The 23117-nt window shown below is 44.0% G+C and overlaps 1 protein-coding gene across 8 annotated transcripts in view; it reads right to left on the bottom strand.

Annotated features, from left to right (window-relative positions):
* LAMA2 (laminin subunit alpha 2) overlaps positions 1–23117 on the bottom strand; it is a 900941-nt gene that overhangs the window by 117830 nt on the left and 759994 nt on the right. For all 8 annotated transcript variants that reach the window (XM_060239150.1, XM_060239173.1, XM_060239164.1 and 5 more), the window contains one exon: positions 19533–19635. In XM_060239150.1, the coding sequence (XP_060095133.1) occupies positions 19533–19635 (103 nt within the window). The remainder of the gene's footprint in view (positions 1–19532; positions 19636–23117) is intronic.

The raw sequence follows: 23117 nt of genomic DNA, 5'->3' as shown, positions 1-23117 counted from the left end.
TTGGGGGTGCAATTTAAATCAGGAAAAGCTTCTCCAAGTGTCACAGACTGATTTGCTATTCTCTTCTCTAGTTAGATCTTCAAATCTCTGCTAGAAAAATGAATTAGGGCAAACAGGTGCAGGAATAACAGCATTTCCAAATGTATGTATATGGGATGCAGATGTATTGGGAGGTTTTTGCCCAGTTTAATAGTATGAATGACACTAGTGTCTTGTACAATTCAATATTCTTACAAGGAGTTATAATCAGATTTGTTCTATAATACCACTTTTCAAAAATAATTCCAAAGTCTGTCTGTCTGTCTCTTTTTTGGGGGGGTGGAATGTATAACATATAAAATGCCTTTAAAAATAGCCATTATAATAGGCACATTTCCCATGTTATTTCAGTAGTCCTGCCCCATGTCTATTTTGCTGACTGCTTCCCTTCTGTGCAGTTTTCCCCAATTATACTAATTATCTACCTTTACATTTCAGAATCACCTTGCTTTGAAATGTTTGTAGCTTTGTAACCATAGAATCAAACTATTTTTATGACTTAATAAGTTTAATCTCTGTGGATCTTACAATTTTCAATATTCAAACTCCATCTGTTTAATATTTTCCCTCTTAATATCTCAAACACATTTTAATTGTTTTCTAAATATTAGAGGAAAAAAGGCAAAATAAATTTCCTAAGGGACTCCTATGCATAATGAAGTATGGAATCTCCTAAATTCTCTATTAATATTTAAAGAAATTGTTCAGTTCCACTGGTGATAAACATTTTGAAAGGCTACATTTTGAAATCACTTGTAGTGAAACTAAAGTCAAAGAGCATTTTGTTTTAATCATTGTTCTTTAGATAAAACACATAATCCAATATGATTTGTTTGAATTCTTTTTACATGATGCAGCAGAAATGCTTTTCCTTAATTTTACAGAAAATCTATTTCTCACACATTTTGCTGGAATAATAGACAAGAAGTCTGTAAGGAAGCAATTAAAGAAGCAATTAACCAAAAATAAGGACCTTAATGCAGTCAGATAAAGTAGAACACAGCACACAATACTCAACTTGTGTACCAGTTAAGAAATAAGTATGAAGAATTAATATGTTCATTCCAGGTGATGTATGTCTGCTTGAGTCCCAACAGTTGAATAATGAATAAAGTGGTCAGAAGAATGAGAAGAGGGCAAGAACTTGCCAGTGCACAAAGAATACTTGTTCTTTTGGGAGTCTAAGGGAGGCCCACCGACAGGAAAACAGGAATTGTGATATCATCTTTCTGTGTATATTATTCATTGTCTCCGCCCCTCCCCCAAATGTAATGTCTGATGTAGAAATTGAGGGGATTGTTAAGAAAGGTAGTTGAGACTTAAGAATCAGCACAAACTGGAGAAAATGGTGGTTCATCTCCATTTGTGGTTTTTGGGGTCTTACAAACCATGAACCATGGACCTTCTCATTTACCAAACTGGTTCATGGTTCATGAAGTTCATGACACAGTAAAATGTCCCTCCATGGACTAGAGACCCCAAAATCACAGCAAGTCTCCAGCTGACTGTTCTCTATCTGCCTTCCAAGTTTGATGAAGACTGAATTTAGAGGAGCCAGCTTACAGCCCTCAAAGCAGATGCCCTCAGGAAAGTGCTCTTTAGGGAAATCACAGCCACATGAGTGTGTCAAACAAACCCTCTGCAAACTAGAGGCATCAAACTTGCAGAGGGCCTCCTCTACTTGCCCTCCAAGTTTGGTTATTGGCTGTTGCGGGGGGGGGGGAGAGTACACCCCACCTCCTCATCTAGACATTGTTGCTGCAGATGGATAATCTTTCTCCTCGGGCCCTAGAGGCAGTCACCCATCCATGATAGGGTTTTGAGGGGTAATCCACTACACTCCTGCTTGTGCCTGAGAGGTGGTCACCCAGTTGTGAAGATAGATTCTGGGGGTGGTCAACACTTCTTGGGCCCAGGAGATGGTCACCTGCCCACCTCCACCTGGTGACAGGGTTTTGGGAGATGGCTTACCACATTCCTCCTTTTGCCTGGGAGGTAGACACCCAGTTGTAGAGTTGGATTCTGGGAGTGGCCAAGCTTTCCACTCTGTTCCACCAGTCTCATAATCATTGAAAATGTTGTAAATGGGGAAACCCTGGGTGCAATCAATTGAGCTTGTTTGTGCTGGTAGCTGTTTGGTGAGGTAGAGGTTTGCACAGGTGGATGTCAGTCCATGAGGTGAGTGTTATGCAATGAAGCAGATTTTGGTTCATATGGTGGGTGTGCTGTGAGGTAGATCTTGGTTCAAGAAGTGGGTGTTGTGCTATGAAGTAGATATTGGTCCATTAGAGGGGAGGCTGGAAGTGCTGATTTTCTTGTTGGGACACAAATCATGAGGAGGAAGTGTTCACAAAACCCAATGAGGAGGAGTGTGGGTCTTCAGCCAAAGAATCCATCTCCCCAATGGGGTGGGTGAGTGAGTGAAACAGCGGCCCTCAAACCAAAAGGAAGACACACCACCAAATCCTAAACATAGCCCCAGGAATGGGCAGTGACACCAAGAATCCATCTCCCCAATGGGGTGAGCCAGCAAGTGGCAGAATGGTTCCCAAGCCAAAAGAAGAACTGCCAAGTCCAAAATAGACTCCAAGCAGTGGCCCCAGTGTATGTGGACCGTGGAAGGCTGGAAGTGCCAATACTTTGGGGACAGAAATCATGAAGAGGCAGATATGGAAGGGGGGGTGGGGAGGCTGGAAACAATGATTCTGGGAGGACAGAAATCATGAAGAGGCAGGTGTGGACAAGGAGGCTGGAAGTGACAATTCTTGAGGGACAGAAATCATGAGGAAGCAAACTTGGATGGGAGGAGGCTGTAAGGTCGTTTTCGCACTCACCTTAATCAGCAGCGACGACTCTCTTCACTGCGCAAGATCTGCGCGGGTTTCGCACTAATTGCCGCGGAGCACCCAGAAGAGCCGGAAAGTCCCGGCGCTTTTGCTGCTCCTACTGTATGATGGATCAATGTCCTATAGAAAAAATACGGAGCTGTGATACAAGTCTGACAATATCCAAGACCAGTCCATTATTGTTTTGAGTGCAGAGACTCTTCTTCTTGGGACTGTCTTCTTTATTGTTGATTCAGTAGGTAAGTGGTGCTTTTTTTTAAATTTTGTTTCTCCTTTGAACACCTGCAAATGGTGTTTCAGAAGAATATGGAGATAATTTGTAGGCGTTCCAAGGAGAAATGAAAACAAAGCCATGAAACAAAATTTAAAAGAAGCACCACTTACCTACTGAATCAACAATAAAGAAGATGGTCCCAAGAAGAAGAGTCTCTGCACTCGAAACAATATTGGATTGGCCTTGGATATTGTCGGACTTGTATCACAGCTCCATATTTTTTCTATAGGACATTGATCCATCATACAGTAGGAGCGGCATGTGCTTTCGGTTCCGGAGGGATTTTGTGTTGTATAAATATGCTTGTTTATGTTATGTTTGATTATCACTGTAAGCACTGTGTTTGTTATTAGTAAATACTGGATAAGTAGGAACAATAAGGAGTATTATTTAATTTTTGTTACACGGAGAGGCTTTGAGAAGTTCTCTGCTAGGGCATGCCTGGCCTCCCCAATGCTGTCAAACTCCCAGCTCACTACTGAGGACCAGTAGTAGGGATTCTTCCTGGTTGGCCTCTTGGGGGCTGAGGTGGTAGGCTGCTTCTGCACCTCCTCTTGCCCCCACCCCAGCCTCTTCCATTCCCTGTTCCCTCTGGCCATGTTGGTTGGCCTGCAGCCTCTGCACTTCATTGCACAGGATCTGCATCCACTGCAGAAGCAAAAAGTGATGCTACCCTTTATATGGGGGCCACAAAAGCAGGTCATTCTGTATTCCTCCATGCAGAGAGGAACCTCTCCGCCAAGGACCTGGCCCTGAGGCCCTGGCCCTCAGGAGAAGAGAAACCCCCTGCTCCAGTGTGGAGACAAGCACCAAGTCTAGCCTGCAGAGCAGGGGGCCATACAGGAGCAGAGGACATCGGTGGTGCCCTGAAATGGCTTCAGGACACACACCATTTGGGAGAGAGTCAGCCAGTCATTAGAGATTATGCTGAGCTCCTGCCCCTCATGCAGGATGGGCAGAGAGGAGATTACGTCCTTCACTGCGCTTTTCTGCTTCACCAGATGCACATCATTGCATAGGTGAAGTTCAGCAGGTGGGCATGTTCTGTATGAGCTGGTGTTTGGGTTCCCCCACCTCCTATGCAGTTGGCAGGCAGACTTGATGCTATGAGAGAAGCAGGCAGCCAGGCGTTGGCAGGTCTCCAACAAGGAGGACATCTCTAGTGTGGCTGGGTTGAGTTTGATAGCTCTCCACAGCTCGAAAACATCCCTCGCCAACAGGTGCAGGGTGTGTGCCAGGCAGATGAAGTGCACAGACTTTACCACTGCAAGCATGTTGGTGCCATTGTCCGTGACAATGAAGCCATGGATGTCACCCACCGCCACCCACTCCCTCAGGCTAGCATGGATAGCAGTAGCAATGTTCTTTGCCATATGCTTTGTATCCACCCCCCCATCCCCCACACATGGAGCAGAACCACTTTGTAACCTGATGGCAGGACTATTCCCTCTTCCCCGGGTCCTGGTCTTGCCCTGAAAGTCCAGACAGAGAGATTCTCCAGTTACCACCAGTGGGTGGTGAGGAAAAGGCAGCTGTGCTGCTGGCTACTTCACAGGTCTCCCATGAAGTGTACAGCCCACCTTTGCACTCTTGTTGGATGCAGATTCAGATTTGCATTAGAGCATGGACAGAGTGCCAAACAGAATTGCACTAATCTTGATCATTTGCACTAACCTGCCTTAACAAAATGTTATATATATGTTCAAAGTATTATATTTGCAGTGTTATATTTGCTGAGCTTGCCTTAAGAGTATTATAGGGCCTTTTCTATGATTTTGGTTCCAAAGTCCTAACAAAGAACAATGGGCTACTGTTAGAATCTTTGCTAAGCATATAAAGATATGAGAGGAAGTCTCTTCTTTAGCAAAGACTTGTTATCTTCATTTTGTTCTGTAAACATCTTTCGGTGGAAAGTAAGCTATCTTTTCTACCTCTGGGAGTCCCCAGGAGCTTATCTCTAGAAGGTCAAATCCCCCTGCTATAGCAGAAGCTCTGCATTTACTCATCCTGGAATTGGGGCAGAAGGCCTACACTGGAGTCGAACAGGGAAGGGGAAGAAACCGCAGATATGAAGTATGGGGAAGTGGGACATGGGGGTTCAAATTAGCGGCCCCTGGGTGATATCTATTCATTTCTCGCTTCTAAGTTGGGATATGGGACTTGTTTGTCCAATGAATGTAATCAGATTGTCAAAGGCGAAGACTGGTGTAGCCAATCTGTGAGTTGGCCTTTGTTTACAGAAAGGTATAAGATGTTGTGACTATGGGGAAGAATTTCGAAGGAGAATGGGAGTGAAAGATTTGTTTCTCTTTCCCACATTCAATGTGAAAACAACAACAAAAGGAATCTGCACATCAACTCTTCTGTGCCTCTGTCGATTGGAAAGCCCTTGATTGGAGAGGAGGGGGTTTCATCCATTTGTAACAGTTGGAGATTCCACAAAGATCATACTTTGGGGCCCTAACTTCTGCTTGGACTGCTGAGCCCACACCGGACTGGGGAAGGAAGACTGCCCTTGGATACAGGTGCCAGAGCTGAATTTTCAGCTATCTGAGAGCTCTCACCAATCCCAGGGAAGGTGGCTCCATGGACCTTCAGAGGGTGATGAGGCTGGAGACCAGAGGTGGAAGGGTGGATCTGCAGTTCAACAGAGAAGTCAGCTGACAGGTAACTTGGTTGGGTTACTTTTGGGAAGTGTTATAAGTCCCTAGTAAGTCCTTTGAATTGGCAAACAGCCAGGGCCGCACTTTCAGGCGGGAGGGGTGCCAGAACAGCCCCTAGGAAGGAAAAGATTGGGAACCAGTTCCTAGAGTGTTAAATTGCTGAACTTGTTTGTATCTGTCTGAACTTGTTGTCTGTGTGCCAAATGTCTAAGATTGTATGCTGCTTCATTCTCTTGCCTTCGCTATACTAATTGAAAGAACTGCTTGTGAAGTTTTCTCCACAATTGTAAGCACAGAGAGATAACGGGTCAGGAGCCAACAAGCAGGAATTTCAGTTAGTCCCTGCCAACAGATGTGTGGCTAAGAAAACAGAGAGAGAAACTATGTACAGCCCGATCTCTTGGTCCCTTTCCCTCCCCCTCCACTGTGTTTGTCTCTGGCACTGATAGAGAATAAGAAGTTAAGAGGTTAAGAATTGTGATAGTTTGTGAATTGCTTTTCCTAGCAAGGCAAAAGCAATGGGGAATTGTTTTAGTAAACGGGAGGGATGACGCTTGCTTAAGAATATGCAAATGCCCCTCAGGGAAAGTAAGCAGGGACAGAAATCCAAAGCTCAAAACATAGATTTGCCCAAGGCTGCTCATTCTAGTGATTCAGAGACCTTACCAATAGAGGATCCAGTGGACCTTATTTCATTCATGTCGGTCCAGCAATCTCCCTTACCAGCTCCTAGTTTGGTTCCCCTTCCCCCAATTGGAAAAGGCGGACAAGCTTCTGTACATTCAGTTCCAGACAGCTCCGAACAATTAAGCATAATGGGACGTAGTCTAAGCCAGACGGGGAGTTCAACAGGAGCAAGCAGGGAAGAGCAGGCAGCCTCATTTTCTTATGCTGCTGCAAGCCTGCGGGAAGAAACTTCTAAAGAGAGCACTGGCTCTATGAAAATAGCAGAGAGAATGGACATTAATGAGTCTGTTGGGAATCTGCCAATCCCAAGTGCTTATCAAAGTTTAACAACACACAGGGAACTGGTCAGAGACTCTGCCAAAAATGCATTCATCACCCCCAACATTGCCAGTGAAGACGCAACAGAGAAGCCAATCTTATCCAAACATGAACCCATTTACACAACCAGAGACACTGAGAGACAGAAACAGAGAGAGTCAATTAGCAAAACATGACTCAGGTATTCTTGCTAAGCCAGTCCATGGACCGAATGGAGGCACAAGTAAAACAAATGCTAACAGACCTTGCCAGCATTTTTTGGGTTGGGGAATCCTCACCAGCAGAGGGTTTCCATGAATTCCAGAGGGGAATAGAGAGAGAGAGAGAGAGAGCATTGACTTTCCAAACCAGCAGCCCACACATCCCTAACGAAAAAGAGCAGGGGCCACCAGAGGGAGCTCTAACCTGTATGTGCACACGTTCACAGACATGAGCACTCAGACTGCAGACACAAAACCAACCCACGAGGTAGACTTCCAAGTCAAGCTGGAATCCCCAGACCAAGAAAGAGGGGAGGAAGAGCCAGAAACTAAAATGCCAGCAACAATGTTTCCACTTAGGGAGGCAGTGGCTCCTGGAGCTGAAGGGCAAACTATCTTTGTCCACTGCCCATTTTCAAATGCTGATCTCCTTGTTTGGAAACACATTCTGCCTAAGTTCAGAGAAGCCTCTGATATGGTTGCCAGGGAATTTCAGGATTTATGCAATATGTTTCAACCCACATGGCTAGATGCACAACAAACCATGAATCAGATATTAACCCCAGAGGAACGGAAGCTAGTTGTTGACAAGGCACGGGACCTCTGTTCCATAGCTGAGCAAGCTAGATTGGGGGCAGCACGAGACGTGAATACTATATTCCCTGCAACAGACCCCAAGTGTGATTATAAGACCCCTGAAGGAAGAGAAAAATATGCCACATATTGTACTTGGCTGGCAGAAGGAATGAGGAAGGCAATTCCTAAAGTGGTTAGCACGAACATGGTTTGGGAGATTAAGCAAAGGCGGGATGAAGATCCTTCACAGTTTCTGGGACGGCTTATGGACGGCTTTAGGACATGGACCCATAGAAGGACGTTGGTGGCAATTTATGTTGGAAATGCTTATGATGACATAAAAAGAAAGTTACAGAAACTTTCCAATTGGGAGAATAAGACCCCTACCCAATTGGTAGAAATAGCATATAACAGGGGTGACCAACAGTAGCTCTCCAGATGTTTTTTGCCTACAATTTACATCAGCCCCAGCCATTGGCCATGCTGGCTGGGGCTGATGGGAGTTGTAGGCAAAAAACATCTGAAGAGCTACCGTTGGCCAACCATGGCATATAAGGTCTATGCTAATAGAGAGGTAGAGAAACAAAAGAGCAAGAGTCTGATATTAGCTCATGCAATTCATGGGAATCCACAGGGGATGGGAGGAAGACACCGGGGGAACCAGAGGCAACTGTAGGGCCACTGTAGGGCCAAATCAATGTCTGCAGTGTGGTGCCGAAGGCCATTGGAAGAAATCCTGCCTGCAATGGATAACCATGATGGGGGGGGGCAGTCTTTCCCCTGGCAGCTTTCCCTCCACCTCCTCCTACTTTGCTTCCTTCTGGCCAAATGCCATCCATGGTTCCGAATCATGGGAATATAGCTTAGGGATGTCAGGGGCAAGGCTTATCAGAATCCCTACTGGTCGAACCCTTGATAAAGCTCACAGTGGGGGATAATATTTTTACAGCTTTGGTTGATTCTGGGGCTACGTATTCTTCTCTTCCAACTGCACCCCCAAACTTGCCAATTACAGAGAAAAGCACTCAAGTAGTGGGGGTTTCATTCATTTGTAGCACTCTGGACAACCTGGCCTTGACCATCTCCACTGCAGAGCAGTGCTTGGAGGACAGGATTAGTCACCTCAGGGTCCTCTGCAAGAGGATAGAATATCATGGAGAATGTAGTGCAATGGCTGGCAAAAAGCTACATCCTCCACAACGGACAAAGGTTGGCCATACACAGCAACCATCTCACTGACAGCATGAACAATTTCCTCCTGGGCTTTCCTCTTAGCCCCTTTGCTTGGCTGCACCAGCATCCTGTAGGAATGACCTTCTGGAGGGTGGCCAACTTGAGGTTCCACTCCCACCCACAGCACCCTCAGTATAAGTCTTTGTTCTTGGAAGGAACTTCTGTTTCTCCTCTTCTTCCCCCTGCTGGGTGCCACTTTTTGCTCTGGAGGCAACAGAGTTGGGTGTCCCCTTTGCAGGTGCCTTTGGAGGATGGAGGTTAAGTGGTGGGGATTTGAGACCCTCTGCCTCTGGAGGTTGCACACCCAGCACTCTGCCACACAGGGGTAACCAGGGAGGGTGAGAAATTCTCCCAAACTGTGGCTTGGAAATGGGGACCCAAAATTGGGGCAAGTTGGAGGCTTAGCCACTGCAGTGTGGTGCTGGGCTGTGAAGATTGACAGAGGGATGGACTTGAGGCAGAATCAGCTCCAAGGAATTGGGATGTAGAGAGGCTGGATGTTTCCCCACCACCCCCTAATTCACCCTCAGATTCCTCCTTTGCAAACAGTTTTAACATTTTCTCTGCTTTTGGCGGCACTAATAGTTCTTCCACCTCCAAGTCCTTCTCCAAGAACAAATTGGGCAAAAGAGGCTCAGCCTCTGAGGCCTCTGATGACATCCCAGTACAACTGGGTACCAGTGGGCTGGCAGGATGGGATTGTTCCACAGGAATGGGGGCCTGTGGGATAGGGTTAGACTTCTTCCCCCAGCAACGAGCCCCCCTATCCCCCATTCTCACCCTCATGGCACAGAGGGGTGTTGGCAATTAGGCAGGAGGGTGGATTCTCAGTCAAGGAACCTACTATCTGAGCCTCATAAGAACATAAGAGAAGCCATGTTGGATCAGGCCAATGGCCCACCTAGTCCAACACTCTGTCACACAGTGGCCAAAAAAACCAAGTGCCATCAGGAGGTCCACCAGTGGGGCCAGGACACTAGAAGCCTTCCTACAGTTGCCCCCTCCCCCAAGCACCAAGAATACTGAGCATCACTGCCTCAGGCAGAGACGTCCAACGATACGCTTTGGCTAATAGCCACTGATGGACCTCTGCTCCATATGTTGATCCAATCTCCTCTTGAAGCTGGCTATGCTTGCAGCCGCCACCACCTCCTGTGGCAGTGAACTCCATGTGTTAATCAACCTTTGGGTGAAGAAGTACTTCCTTTTATCTGTTCTAACCCGACTGCTCAGCAATTTAATTGAATGCCCACGAGTTCTTGTGTTGCGAGAAAGGGAGAAAAGTACTTCTTTCTCTACCTTCTCTATCCCATGCATAACCTTGTAAACCTCTATCATGTCACCCCTCAGTTGATGTTTCTCCAAGCTAAAGAGCCCCAAGCATTTTAACCTTTCTTGATAGGCAGTTAGCCAAACACCACACCAGAATTTGGGTGTGATCTTACATGCTTCTCTTTTATTGGAGTCCCAAATAATAAATGTTGCCAGACTGGCATTTTTCCATCTGTGCTAAGTCAAACAATTTATTTATTTACTGTCAATTTATATCCCGCCCATTCCAAATGGACTCAGAGCGGCTAACAATCATAATAAAACCAGCATCTCAATTTCAGGTATAAAACAATGGGACAAACAATTATAATTTAAAACAATTTAAAACAAAGTATTGGTGCTATACAGAGTATACAATTTATTTGTTGGTGGTCCTTCTGGTGGAATTGCCCAGTAGCATAACAGTGGCAGCCCTCTCCTCTAGTTGTTATAGGCCTGTTTAAAAAGTTCAGTTTTACAAGCCCTGTAGAATTGGGAGAGATCCCGCAGGGCTCTTATGGTCTCAGGGAGTGCATTCCACAGCATTGGTGCTGCCACTGGGAAGGCCCTGGTCCGTGTAGAACCCAGTCTGGCCTCCCTTGGTACGGGAATGGACAATAGATTTTGAGTTCCCAAATGCAGTGCTCTCAGGGGAACATATGGGGAAAGGCAGTCCATTAGATAGACAGGTCCTTGGCTCTAAAGGTCAATACCAGCACTTTGAAACAGACTCAGAACACAATAAGCAGTCAGTGCAGCTCTTTCAGCACTGGTTGAATGTGCTTCCATCTCAGGAGTCCCATTAACAACCGTGCTGCAGCATTCTGCACTTGCTGCAGTCTCCAAGTCATTCAAGGGCAGCCCCATGTAGAGGGCATTACAGTAATCTATTCTCGAGGTGACCATAGCATGGATCACCATTGCTAAGTTGCAGTGCTCCAGAAAAGGGGCCAAATGTCATACCAGCCGCAGATGGAAAAAGGTGGACTTAACAGTGGTTGCTACCTGGGCCTTCATAGACAAGGAGGACTCCAGGAGCACTCCCAGGCTCTTGACCTTCGGGGCTGGAATTAATGGCACCCTGTCAAAAGCCAGCAAGGAGATCTCTTTTCTCGGGCCACCACGGCTCAGATAGAGAACCTCTGTCTTCATCGCTTTCAACTTCAGTTGACTCAGCCTGAGCCAAGATGTCATGGCTTGTAATGCCAGATCCAAGTTGTCTAGGGTGCAGCCGGATTGGCCACCCATCAATAGATAGAGCCGGGTATCAGTCGCATATTGGTGACACCCCAGTCCATACCTCCTGACAATCTGGGCAAGGGGGTGCATGTAGATGTTAAATAACATTGGGGAAAGAAGTGCCCCTTGTGGCACACCACATGTGAGTGGGTGCCCCTGGGACAATTCTTCCCCTATCACCACCCTCTATCCCCGACCTAGAAGGAAAGAGGCCAGCCATTGCAAGGCAGGTCCCCGAATCCCGTGTTGGCAAGGCAGCTAGACAGTAGCTGGTGGTCAACTGTATCAAATGCGGCTGACATATCTAGCAACAACAGCACTGCTGAGCCGCTACTAGAAAAAGAACTATTAGAAAAAAAATTGCATCTACTTTAATTTACTTCCTTATGAATAATAAGATTGAAAGAACTACCTCAGGAGATTACTATAATCTAGTGAGTAAAGGGCTGCCAAGCCCCCGGTTTGGGCGGGGGTTCCCCTGCCCAGGAGGTTCCCAACTCACTGGTCCAATGTGGGCCGGCGGGGGGAACCTCCCCCAACATTGTCGGCACAATGACGTCACCCAGAAGTGACGTCATCGCATCAGCAATGTTGCATGGTAGCTGCTCTAGGCGTTTCCAGGAAAACTCTGTGGTTTTCCCAGATGCTCTATCCATTTGGGAGGGAAAACTCTATGGTAAAATAGATACCATAGAGTTTTTCTCTCAAATGGCTAGAGCATCCGGGAAAACCATAGAGTTTCCCCAGAAACACCTAGAGCAGCCATGAGCGACATCGCCAGCACGATGATGTCACTTCTAGGTGATGTCATTGCAGCGCACATGCACACTCCGCGTGCGAAAGTCACCCATTGGGCAACGCTGGGGACTTGGCAACCCTAAGTGGGTAACATGAGAGTTGCCCTCTCATTCTAAATCAAGCCATTCTTTCTACTCCAAACATTGTCAAGGAATGGTAAAGGTGTGATAACAGCCTATCCTTTTCAAGAGGGCACAATATCCAAAATTGAATGGTTATCCACCTATGTTATAGCCTTTGGTGACCCATGAAATTTCTCTAATGCAGAAATCTCTGTCCAGGTTGAAGGCATTGGCAGGAAAACAGGTAGAAACCAATAGGCTTTTTTTCAATCTTAAAAACTAAGATTCAACACTTAGCACTTTCCTCCCTTCTGAGCAGGGTTCCTCATGGCGGCTTTTCCCCCCAGATTTGAAATTAGCATCTCTGGAGTGGGGCTGCATGTTTCCTGCTTTCTCCCTGCCCTGCACAAACTCGAGAGCCGAGAAGAAGACCAGGACAAAGGCTAATGCAGAATTGATTTTTTTTTTTTTAAAAAAGAGAGGACTTGCCAAAGGTATAACAGAATCACAGAAGATATTATTAAAAAAAACAATTTGGAATTACCTCTCTCAGAAATCTGATATTTGTTGTTGTTTATGTCATATAAATTGAGAATGACCTGTATAGCTAAAAATTGTAGGAACTCTCTTCTAATTATATACTTTAGTGACACTAATTTATTGTGAAGAATGCTTCCATTTTGCTGATATTGTGCATTTTTGTAGTCGTTAAGCAAGCCAGAAAAAGCTTACAGGGATTTATCCAAGATACAAAGATAATGGCCCCAAAACAGAGTTAAATAAATTCTCATAAATAAAGTAAAGGGTTTTATGAAACTACTGCATTTCAAGAGAGTACTAATAGCGCAATCCTAAACAGAGCGAAATCCTTCTAAATCCACAGAAATCAATAGTGTACCTCTATTTAGGACTGTCAGTGTTGTGAGCCAGAACCCCCTCTTTAAGGTTTATACAAACATCATGATTACTGGCTTGGTTGCCAGGACGCCTGGACTACAGCTTACACACATCTGCTCTGAAACACAGGCCTCTGCTGGTAGCTTCCTAACAGGCTTATGTGAGTAATATGGATCCTAGCCAGCATGGCAGCCCCTTTTCTAACAAGTTCCAGCCGAACAAACAGGACTCCCAGCCTGCTATCCCCGGTTTCGCAGTAAATGGGATTGCACCACTGCCATGAGCTGTCCAGCTGTATGGTCTTCAGCTATTCAGATGGAAGTCATTACAAGGGCTGACAACAGCAGTGATCATCTTCCTGCATCCTCGGGACACCATGAGGGCGAAGCAGGAGCCTCACATACCCACTGTTCATCCTGGACATTTCCATAATGCAATCAAGCTTATCTCAGGATGGATCCTGTCAGACATTCCAAGCCTATTGTAAACAGAACCTCTCACAAAAGACTGTGCCAGTCTAGACAGGAAGAAGACAAAGGCCAAACCTGACCTGGATATCAGTACTATTGTGTGAACTGGGTGTCACCTTAGATAACAATTTGGTGCTATATTGTCACACTAGGGGGCTGTTCAGATGCACAGTATAATCAGTTGTCGCTGCTGTTTCATACCGGATTAAAAGTGGCTGATCAGACAGTATTAACTCGTAGTATCCCCCCCCCCCCCCAATCCTGCTCCTTTGCGGTGTTTTTTGGTTTCACCTCGTAGTTTTCCCATCTGGATAGTTCTCAACCAACTTTCGGATGTCTGAAGGCTGTCCCGGAGCAAAAGGAGCCTCAGACATCCGGTTTACGGTCGCCATTTTTTTTACTACTTAGCGATATGTGCATAACTTCATAATCACATAATGTTTTAACCTATGCACATGTGCACATAATGTGCACGTACACATTATGCGCATAAAAGTGGAGAAAAAAAAGAACTGCATGGTGCCGTCATGTGGACGGCAGAAGATGGTTTCACCACGGAGTGATTTGAATTGCAGTATGGCAGTCTGATCGATAATATCCGGAACAAAAATATTCGGAACAGAACAGGGTCAGTTTAACACAGACTCAACGCGCTGTGTGAACACGGCCTCAATAACTTTGTGTAATATAGTTAATCCCTCTATCACCTGGAACTTTCCAAACGTCACCATGGAGCCTCCCCTTTTCTGAGGTCATGAACCACATGTCCCCGCATCATGACTTACCTGACCCAGTGTCATAAACCATCTGACCACCTCCCCCTGAGGGCACAAGGGAGTCCTTAAAAGATCTGACCCAATGATCCTCAGGTGTGCATCTGACAGTTTACCTACCCTGCTATGTAAACTCACCCCCAAAATCTGATCAGTTTCGGGTCCCCAATAGTAAGATATGCAGGTTGTGTCTTGCTCGCCCATCCCTTTTTCATTGCTATTGGAGTGTTCCAAGGAAGACTACGAAAGGTCGTATCACCCTGTCTATGTGTTACCCTTATATGTTATCCCCTGTTTTTCTTAGGACTGTGTGTTTGCTTGAATGAATTTATTTACTTGTATGCTTGACTGAGTTTTCCAATAAAATCCTATTATATTTTACCAACTCTTACTCATTATTTAGAGGAAAATTCTGGAAGTCATCTCCTGTATACATAGATTCTGTATCCTACTAAGCCATCTTTGCCCACCACTTAAATTCCCCAACCTCTATACAAGGGCAATTTGGTTTACAATGTACCAATAGTTTTCATTAAGTAATCTGTGGAGATTATTCTAAAACAATAACCAACTCAAAAGAGTTTTTTGGAGAGGTGATAAAAATCTTCTAAATAAATATTAACCAAATGTGGAAATAAAATATGAGCTGTATAAATAAGCAGTAATGATTAAACATTATATAGGTTCCTATTGTTGGGGGGGAGGGGCACCCTGATTTGGTCTACAAGACTTTCAGTAGTTTGGACACAGAAAGAATATATTTAACTCAGTCTAGCAGGTAAGAACAATAATCAAGTACAGGGGTGTGCTGGTTAAAACTATCATTTTAATTCCTGTTCTTTTGAGACCACTATTTCTGGAAGCTAATTTTGAGTCAACTTTTCTTAATCAATGTTTATGTTAGTATTGTTTGTCCCACTCAGTCCCACTCACCTCCAGTCCACTTTTCAATTACTGGACTATCTCAAACTACTCCCCACCCCACCCCAAGAAGACAAGTGGTTTCATTTTCAATTTTTTCAAAAATACAACCTTTATATTGTATTTTTATAGAAACTTTTATATTGCTGTATCAATATAACCATGCACAGAGAGAGATTATCTTTAGTAGGTTGATGAATTTGAAGTGATTTTTATACTAAGACTTTAGCCCCTTCCTTTGCATAGATAAGCCTTTTTCCTTATATCTTCATGAGGGAAGGGTCTAGAAAACTTTTAAAATGAAAACTGGGAAATCAAAGAATCTGATAAACCTATTATTACAATGGTATATCACTATAATGATATTTTATGCATTTTTTAAGCAAGAGCTTTTGTGTGGAGTGACTACTTCCAGTGTCATAAAAAAGCATTATGATTAGAAAGGGATATAGCACTTTACATACAGTTCATAAACAGATGGGTGGTGGAGCTGCACCTCTTTTTTAAATTCAACCATAATGTTGATATATCAATATCACCATGTGCAAAAAAAAAAGAAAGTGGGGGTGCTGTGATGCCACCAATAATGACTGAACCCATTTTTGAAAATCTTGATTATTGGAAGCATGTGCAAAAAAACCCCTTTTTAAAATGAAAGCCTGTTAACATGCAATTAAAAACTGTTAAAATGCAGAGGGAGGGCAAAGGTGTGGAAGAACCATGCCCAAACTGATTTCAGTGCTTGTGGATTAACTGCCCAAAAAATCAAGAATAAGTCAAGCATTCAGAAAGGTCCATGTTTTCAGCAGGGGATTTGGCTTTGGTAAGGAGACAGACTGTTCTTTATTCCACCCTGGTAACAGCAGATTATGCTACTTCTTATGGAAAACTCTTAAGAGATAAACTAGATGGTAGGCTTCCCAACCCCCCCACCCCTGGCGGGGGACTCCTGAGTTCGCAGCCTCATCTCCCGCTCTTTAAAAATCGGGAAGCGGGGGAGGGGGGGTGGGGGGTGGAGAACATACACGTAGGCTTCATATTGTTGTAGAGCTCCTGAGTCGTTTGTAAAATGTGTGCCCCTTTAAGGCTGGGCAGGAAGCAGGAAACAGGAAGGGCTTCGGAGAACAGCCCCTCCCTTTTTTTCCTTTCATTTTCACAGCAAGTAGAGTTCTCCGGAAGAAGATCTAGTAAGTATTTGTGTGTGTGTGAGAGGGAGGGGGCAGGGGATTCCCTGGTTTGGAGGCCCTCCCCCCCTTTAGAAAGCATGGAGGGGGAGGGAAATGTCTACTGGGCACTCTATTATTCCCTATGGAGAACGATTCCCATAGGGAATAATAGGGAATTGATCTGTGGGTATTGGGGGCTCTGGGGGGGGCTATTTTTTGAGGTAGAGGCACCAGATTTTCAGTACAGCATATAGTGCCTCTCCTCAAAATAACCCCCCAAGTTTCAAAACGATTGGACCAGGGGGTCCAATTCTATGAGCCCCAAAAATGGTGCCCCTATCCTTAATTATTTCCTATGGAATAAAGGCATTTAAAAAGGTGTGCTGTCCCTTTAAATGTGATGGTCAGAACTCCCTTGGAGTTCAATTATGCTTGTCACATCCTTGTTCCTGGCTCCACCCCAATGTCTCCTGGCTCCACCCCCAAAGTCTCCTGGCTCCGCCCCCAAAGCCCCCAGATTTTTCTTTAATTGGACTTGGCAACCCTACTAGATGGTCATTTTTTTCCTGATTAAAAGCTATTTTATACCTTAGGTCTTTGTTCCCTGGACATGACTCAGGTTCCTGACAGCCATGCAGCGGCTGCAGGGAATGGCTATTTTTTAAAAAAGTAGACATGTTTAGTCTTGGAACACTGGTACATGGGAAGAAGAGGTTTCTGCCTCCCCCCATCAATTTTCTGTGCCAAAACAGTTTTTGTTTTGCTGTTCCACATACACAGAATGCTACATGTGGAGTAGTAACAATGGGAAGATGACTTTTCCCCAGCCCTGTTTCAGCACAGAAAATGGTTGGAGGGAGGGATGCAGGAGCTCTTCGTCCTCTGTAGAGGCATTATGAGCCAAACATTGTTTTATTTTTTAATAATTTTTTCTCTGTGGCTGTTGTACGGCTGCAGGGAGCTCAAGTTGGGTCTGGGGAAACTGGAACCAACTCTTAGAAAATGTGAATGTCTAGTATGGCCCTAATTGGCATGGATAAAGTGTCAAAGAGCCTTTATCCAGAGCCACGAGAAATAATGTATAGCTGAGGAAAATAAAATATCTTCATATATAACTATGCTTTTAAAAGTATTCTTACTCCCTATAAGCTATGGAGTCTTGTGAGCAACAATTCTACTTTGTGAGCTACTGGCATTAAAGTTGTGAATTACTGTATAAATTTGTTTGCTCTGGGGCTATTTTTTTTAACCTAAGACAAAAACGTGTGAGCCAGAGACTAAAGAACTGTGGGCTAGCTCACACTAAATCAGCTTAGAGGGAACACTGTTAAGCAAGACCAATGCTTGTGTACTGGAAAACAAATAATCCTATTTTCAGGAAAACAGCATTCACTCATTCCCAGGCAAGATCTTGAAAATCAGATTTGTGCAAAATCCTTGCTGTAGCATCTAATTCTTCGCCCCCCCTTTCCAACCTCATAGATGGAAAGAAATGAGTAAATCTCCATTTTAATAGCTGCTGTCAGACGTTTTGCTCTGTAAGGACTATTTCAGCAATTTTGGGTGGTAATATACAGCATTTTCCTGATTAACAGCCATTTTATACCTTATGTAATTGGCTACAAATCAGGTGGATGTCATAACGAAGCAAGAAAACATTCCTATCTTTGTCATAGCCCAGACTTGGCTTCTTGGAGGATATATTACTTGAGTGGTTTACGGGTTTTCATTACTTTAACTAATGTACTACCTGTAGTGCAGAGAGAAATTCTAAACTAATGATCACTTCTGCCTAGTAGCTCTTTATGGAGTCCCTATCATTTGTCTTTCAATTCTAGTTTCCTACAGGGATTTTGGGAAATTCTAAGGAGACTTTGCTGTATGTGTTTTAACCTCAGAGTTCCCTTCCTAACCTAGAAATGCCAAACCTCAGAGAAAGGATTATGTTAATAGCATCTATAATATAATAACCTTAGAGCAAAAGCCACAAAGCAAATAAAAACAATTAATTTAAGCATCTAAGTCTGCTTTATCTCTATTCAGGCCAAAACTTTTAACTGACTCCTGCAGAGAGGGTGAAATGTGTGACAATATATTACCATATATACAAGGACTGAGCACTGGGGAAAACATTAAAGCTTTATGCCTTGGCAAAGCAGTTTCATCACTGCTAGAACTTTCTAATGAAAAAGAAAAACCAGCTTCATAACCTTCCAATTAACCTGTAATAGAGTTTCATGACCATATATGAGTGCCTAATTTGTAATTTTATAAGAAACGTCTGCACTGGGACAAGATTGCCTCAGAAAGGCAGAATTTTCAGTTAGTGATGAATGTGAATGAGCGAATCGTTGACAAGAACTAGGCATATAAGTATATGAATATTAAGTTAACAACTGCTTATTGCAATATAATGCAAACTACTTTGCTTAAATTCTGTTGTGTAGCTATGACAGTACCAGTTTCAGTGGCTGCCTTTACAGGTAACTGGATATTTCTCAGAAAAACTTTCACTAATTCACAGGCTTCTGTGAGAATATAGTTAGAGGAAGATACTGTGATGGAATAGCTAGAAGACATTTTCTGGTCCTCTTGAACTTCCTCCCTCCTTTTATTAGTCTTTGCCTTCTGCTGGGTCCTCATTTTTGTTCATGAGATTTTAAATACATTATTTATTTATTATCACATAAGTGATCCTGTTCCTAATTCTCAAGATAGAGAATTTTGTCATTATCATTCATTGTCTCAATCTCATATGTGATTGTAAGTCATTAATTTTTTAAAAAAACACCTCATTTTTTACAGTTGGGAAGCAAAAGCTGAGAAACAGCAAGTTGCTGAAAACCACTGAGCAACATCATGACTCAGCTGGGATTTGAACCTGCATTTCTCAGAGCCTGCCACTTTAGATGGGTACACAAGTCAAGTCAATATCCATTAACAATATAGCGACAATTGCAAATCAAAACATTCTCCTATATAGGTCTCTGAACCATGAAGATCATTTAGAATCTTATTAGCTTTTCAGTGAAACCTTTTTTGAAAAAGAAAATACAAACCTTTAATTTCATTTGCTTGCCTGTTGGCATCATTAAGAACCCTGAAGCTTTTTTGCAGAGCACTCTTGGCACCATCCTTTAATGATCCTTCTGGACCAGATGCCTATGGGGGAAAACAACAACAAGCAGTCACCCAAATGTATGCTTACTAGTAGGTTCGAAAGAAGGTTATAATCCTAAAAAAGTAACACATGGCAATTTAGTCAGAGTCATGAAAATTTCAAATGATCATCAAAGTGTTTTAATTATATGATTCCCCCCCATAACTCAGAACTATTTTTTTCTTATTTATTTGGCCATGAAATGGGAAGAAATGCAATATGAACATACTGGAAGTAGCAGTGCTGGGAGCATAGTATTTCTAATCTATTTTATACTACTTTTTACGTCTACAGAACATGTTTCTGCATCTATATTAGCATCTTCTCACTAAAGTATACATGAGATCGGCTACAAAAAAGTTGATTTTATAACTTGATATGATAAATGTATGGAGAGAATGTTGCAAGGGTATAAATTCAAAGGAATAATTTTTTTTCTGTTAAAATGCCAAACGTTTATGGAACTGCAGTAATGACTAAATAGTGACATGTACTGCTATGCAAGAATTTTAATACACACTATCTCTCCTAAAAAATCTTCCAAGTTTTAAGGGGTTTTGATACAGTTGTCCCACTAAGCTGGGCATGTGAACAGCCACTCATTAACACAGGAAGCCCCACTCAGCAATCTGGATCTTAAAAGGTTCTTGCAGTGCCCAATTGCCCATTTTAATATTATAGCAGTTATAGTCTGCTCAGGATGTGAACTGCTCTGCTCAATGTGTGTTGGGGGGGGGGCGGGATAGAGGGAACAATGACTGGATAATAGGGTCTGACTTAACAAACCTCTGAACTAAGTGATGCACATTGGGACAAAAAACCTCAGCTTCAAGTATAGGGTTATGAGGCCTGAATTTGCAGACGCTGAGAGGGAAAAAGATCTTGGGGTAACAATGGGTACCTCAACTAAAATGTCAGCCCCATGTGCTGCAGCAGTGAGAAACACAAGCTCTATGTTAGGGATTATAAAAGAGGGATTAAGAATAAAACAGCCAATACTGTAATGCCCCTTTATAGATTTATGGTGTGGCCTCATTTGGAATACTGTGTACAGATCTAGTCACAGTATCTCAAAAAGGACTTTGCAGAACTAGAAAAAGTACAGAGGACAACAAACAAGATGATTGGGGTTTGGAGCACATTATGAGGAAAAACTGAAGAGTCTGGGACTTTTCAGTTTAGAAAACAGATGACTAAGGAGAGATTTATACTATGTTATACTTTATTATTATTATTTTATTGTTGGATTTTAACTGTTTTTATTATGTCTGTAATCTGTCCTAAGCCCATTATGGGAAAGGGTGGAATAGAAATCTTTCTAAATAAATAAATAAAATTATAAAATTATGCTTGGGTGAGGAGGCTTTGAAACAGCTACCCTGGGTCCTCTATGAGCGGAGCGGAGGGCTACGACAGCCGTTCTGGGTCTTATACGACCCCACAAACAAAGCTTTGGAGCCTTTGCTGCGTGGCAGGGAGGCGCAAGGGGGGATCTCTACCCCCCCTGGGTTTTCCAGGGGGATCACCGAGTTAGGTCTCCACTTGTTCAATATGCTCTGTACATCCTATACGCCCTATACCTCTCATACCGGGCTGCACCTAGCACTGCACTTTAGCACTGCACTTTACCCCACGATTACATCTGAGAAACTGGGGACCCTGCTCTGCACAAACCGCAACTAGAGGAGAACTTTGCACAACATCTGTTTTATAGAAGCACAACAGCACTTTATTTGTTACAACAACTACCTCCAATTACGTACGAATGGCCAGCTTTATAACTGAATTGTTACACTGCTAATAAGATGGATTATTTTTAGTTAACTAACTTATAGAGATTTATTTTGTATTGATTGGCTTTAAATATATATATATGGCAAATTAATTAAGGGTGTTTTATTGTTAGGGTTGGGTCTTTTATAATTAATAATGCCATCAAAATTAAATTAAGTATTTTAGCTAATCAATTTATAAGGGAGATTGCAGGTTGGGTTTAAATTGGGTTGGTTAACTTTAGAGTGGGCAGGTTGATAGGTTAATTGAAATTTGACTGGCAAGGCGGAGTAGATTGGGGAGTTAATAAATTGTAGGGTGTGAGCTGTGCTTTCAGCATTAGTTCCAGCTGAAGTAGAGACCAGTGAGAGATGACTGGCCTGGGGATTCCAGTACTCCTGGGGGGGGGGAGGTATGACGGAGGGAACAGACAACGATACAAGGGAAGGAGACCGAGACCAGGTAGTGCTCGATCACCTTCCAGTCTGTGTCCCATCCCGAGGGTGACAGGTAGTGGGGCCAGGTTGAATGACTCGCCTCCGTCATTGGTGTTATGCAATGCCAGGTCCATAAATAATAAGACCTCTGTTCTCCGAGAATTTTTGCTCGAGCAGGACGTGGACCTGGCTTGTGTGACTGAGACCTGGGTGCAAAAGGGAGACACAGTGGCCCTCTCCCAAACAGTTTACCTGGGTTACTCAATCTTTCACCACTCACGGACTAGCAGGCGGGAGGGAGGGGTGGCCCTATTCATATGAGAGGCTTACTCCTTTAGGGCTCTCCCGGCTCCAGAGATCAATGGTATTGAATGTGTCGGTCTGGTGTGGGACGATGGGGAGGGGTTGGTGATTTGGCTGGTGTACCGTCTGCCTAACACACCAGCCAGTGCCTTACCATCCCTGATCGAGGCCGCAACAGGCTGGGCACTGGAGTACCCAAGGCTTGTGATCCTGGGTGACTTCAATGTCCATGCTGATGACGCGGCCTCTAGTCAGGCGATGGACCTAGTGTCAACCATGGCGACACTGGGGCTCTCCCAATTTGTTACATTGCTCACTCACCAGGCAGGACACACGTTAGACTTGATCTCTGCGGCCGAGGTTATGGTGGACGATATAACCACAGAGGCGGTGCCATGGTTGGACCACTTTGCCCTCAAGGCTCGTGTGGATGCTCCACTCCAAACCAGTTTGGGCGGTGAACTTAGAGCGGTTCCAAATGGCTCTACGGGATCCCTGGCCCCCTGGCGATTCTCTCGATGATCTGGTTGACTCCTGGCATGCCCGGCTCTCCAGAGCCATTGATGAGATCGCACCTCGATGCCCTCTGCGCCCCCGCGTTAAGCTGGCTCTGTGGTATACCCTGGAGCTGCGACAGCTGAAACAGGGACTCAGACGGCTAGAGAGGCGATGGCGGCATACTCGGGACGAAGCGACTAGAACATCTTATAGAGAGTTTATAAGGTCCTATGAGATGGCAGTCAAAGCAACAAAGAAGACTTACTTTGTGGCTAAGATTGAATCTGCAAATTCACGCCTGGCGCAATTGTTTAGGATGATTTAGAATCTTACAACACTGCTGCAAGGCAGGCCAAATGCTAAGGAATTAGAGATAGGCTGTGAGGCTTTTGCGAAATCTTTTGCAGATAAGATCACATCGCTCCGCCACAAACTCCCTACCACATTAGATACAGTATGTATTGCCCTCACGG

The sequence above is a fragment of the Heteronotia binoei genome, chromosome 1 (assembly GCF_032191835.1).
Source record: "Heteronotia binoei isolate CCM8104 ecotype False Entrance Well chromosome 1, APGP_CSIRO_Hbin_v1, whole genome shotgun sequence".
Classification (NCBI taxonomy): Eukaryota; Metazoa; Chordata; class Lepidosauria; order Squamata; family Gekkonidae; genus Heteronotia; species Heteronotia binoei.
Note: the sequence above shows the minus strand (reverse complement) of the source record. Positions and strands in the feature narration are given on the sequence as shown.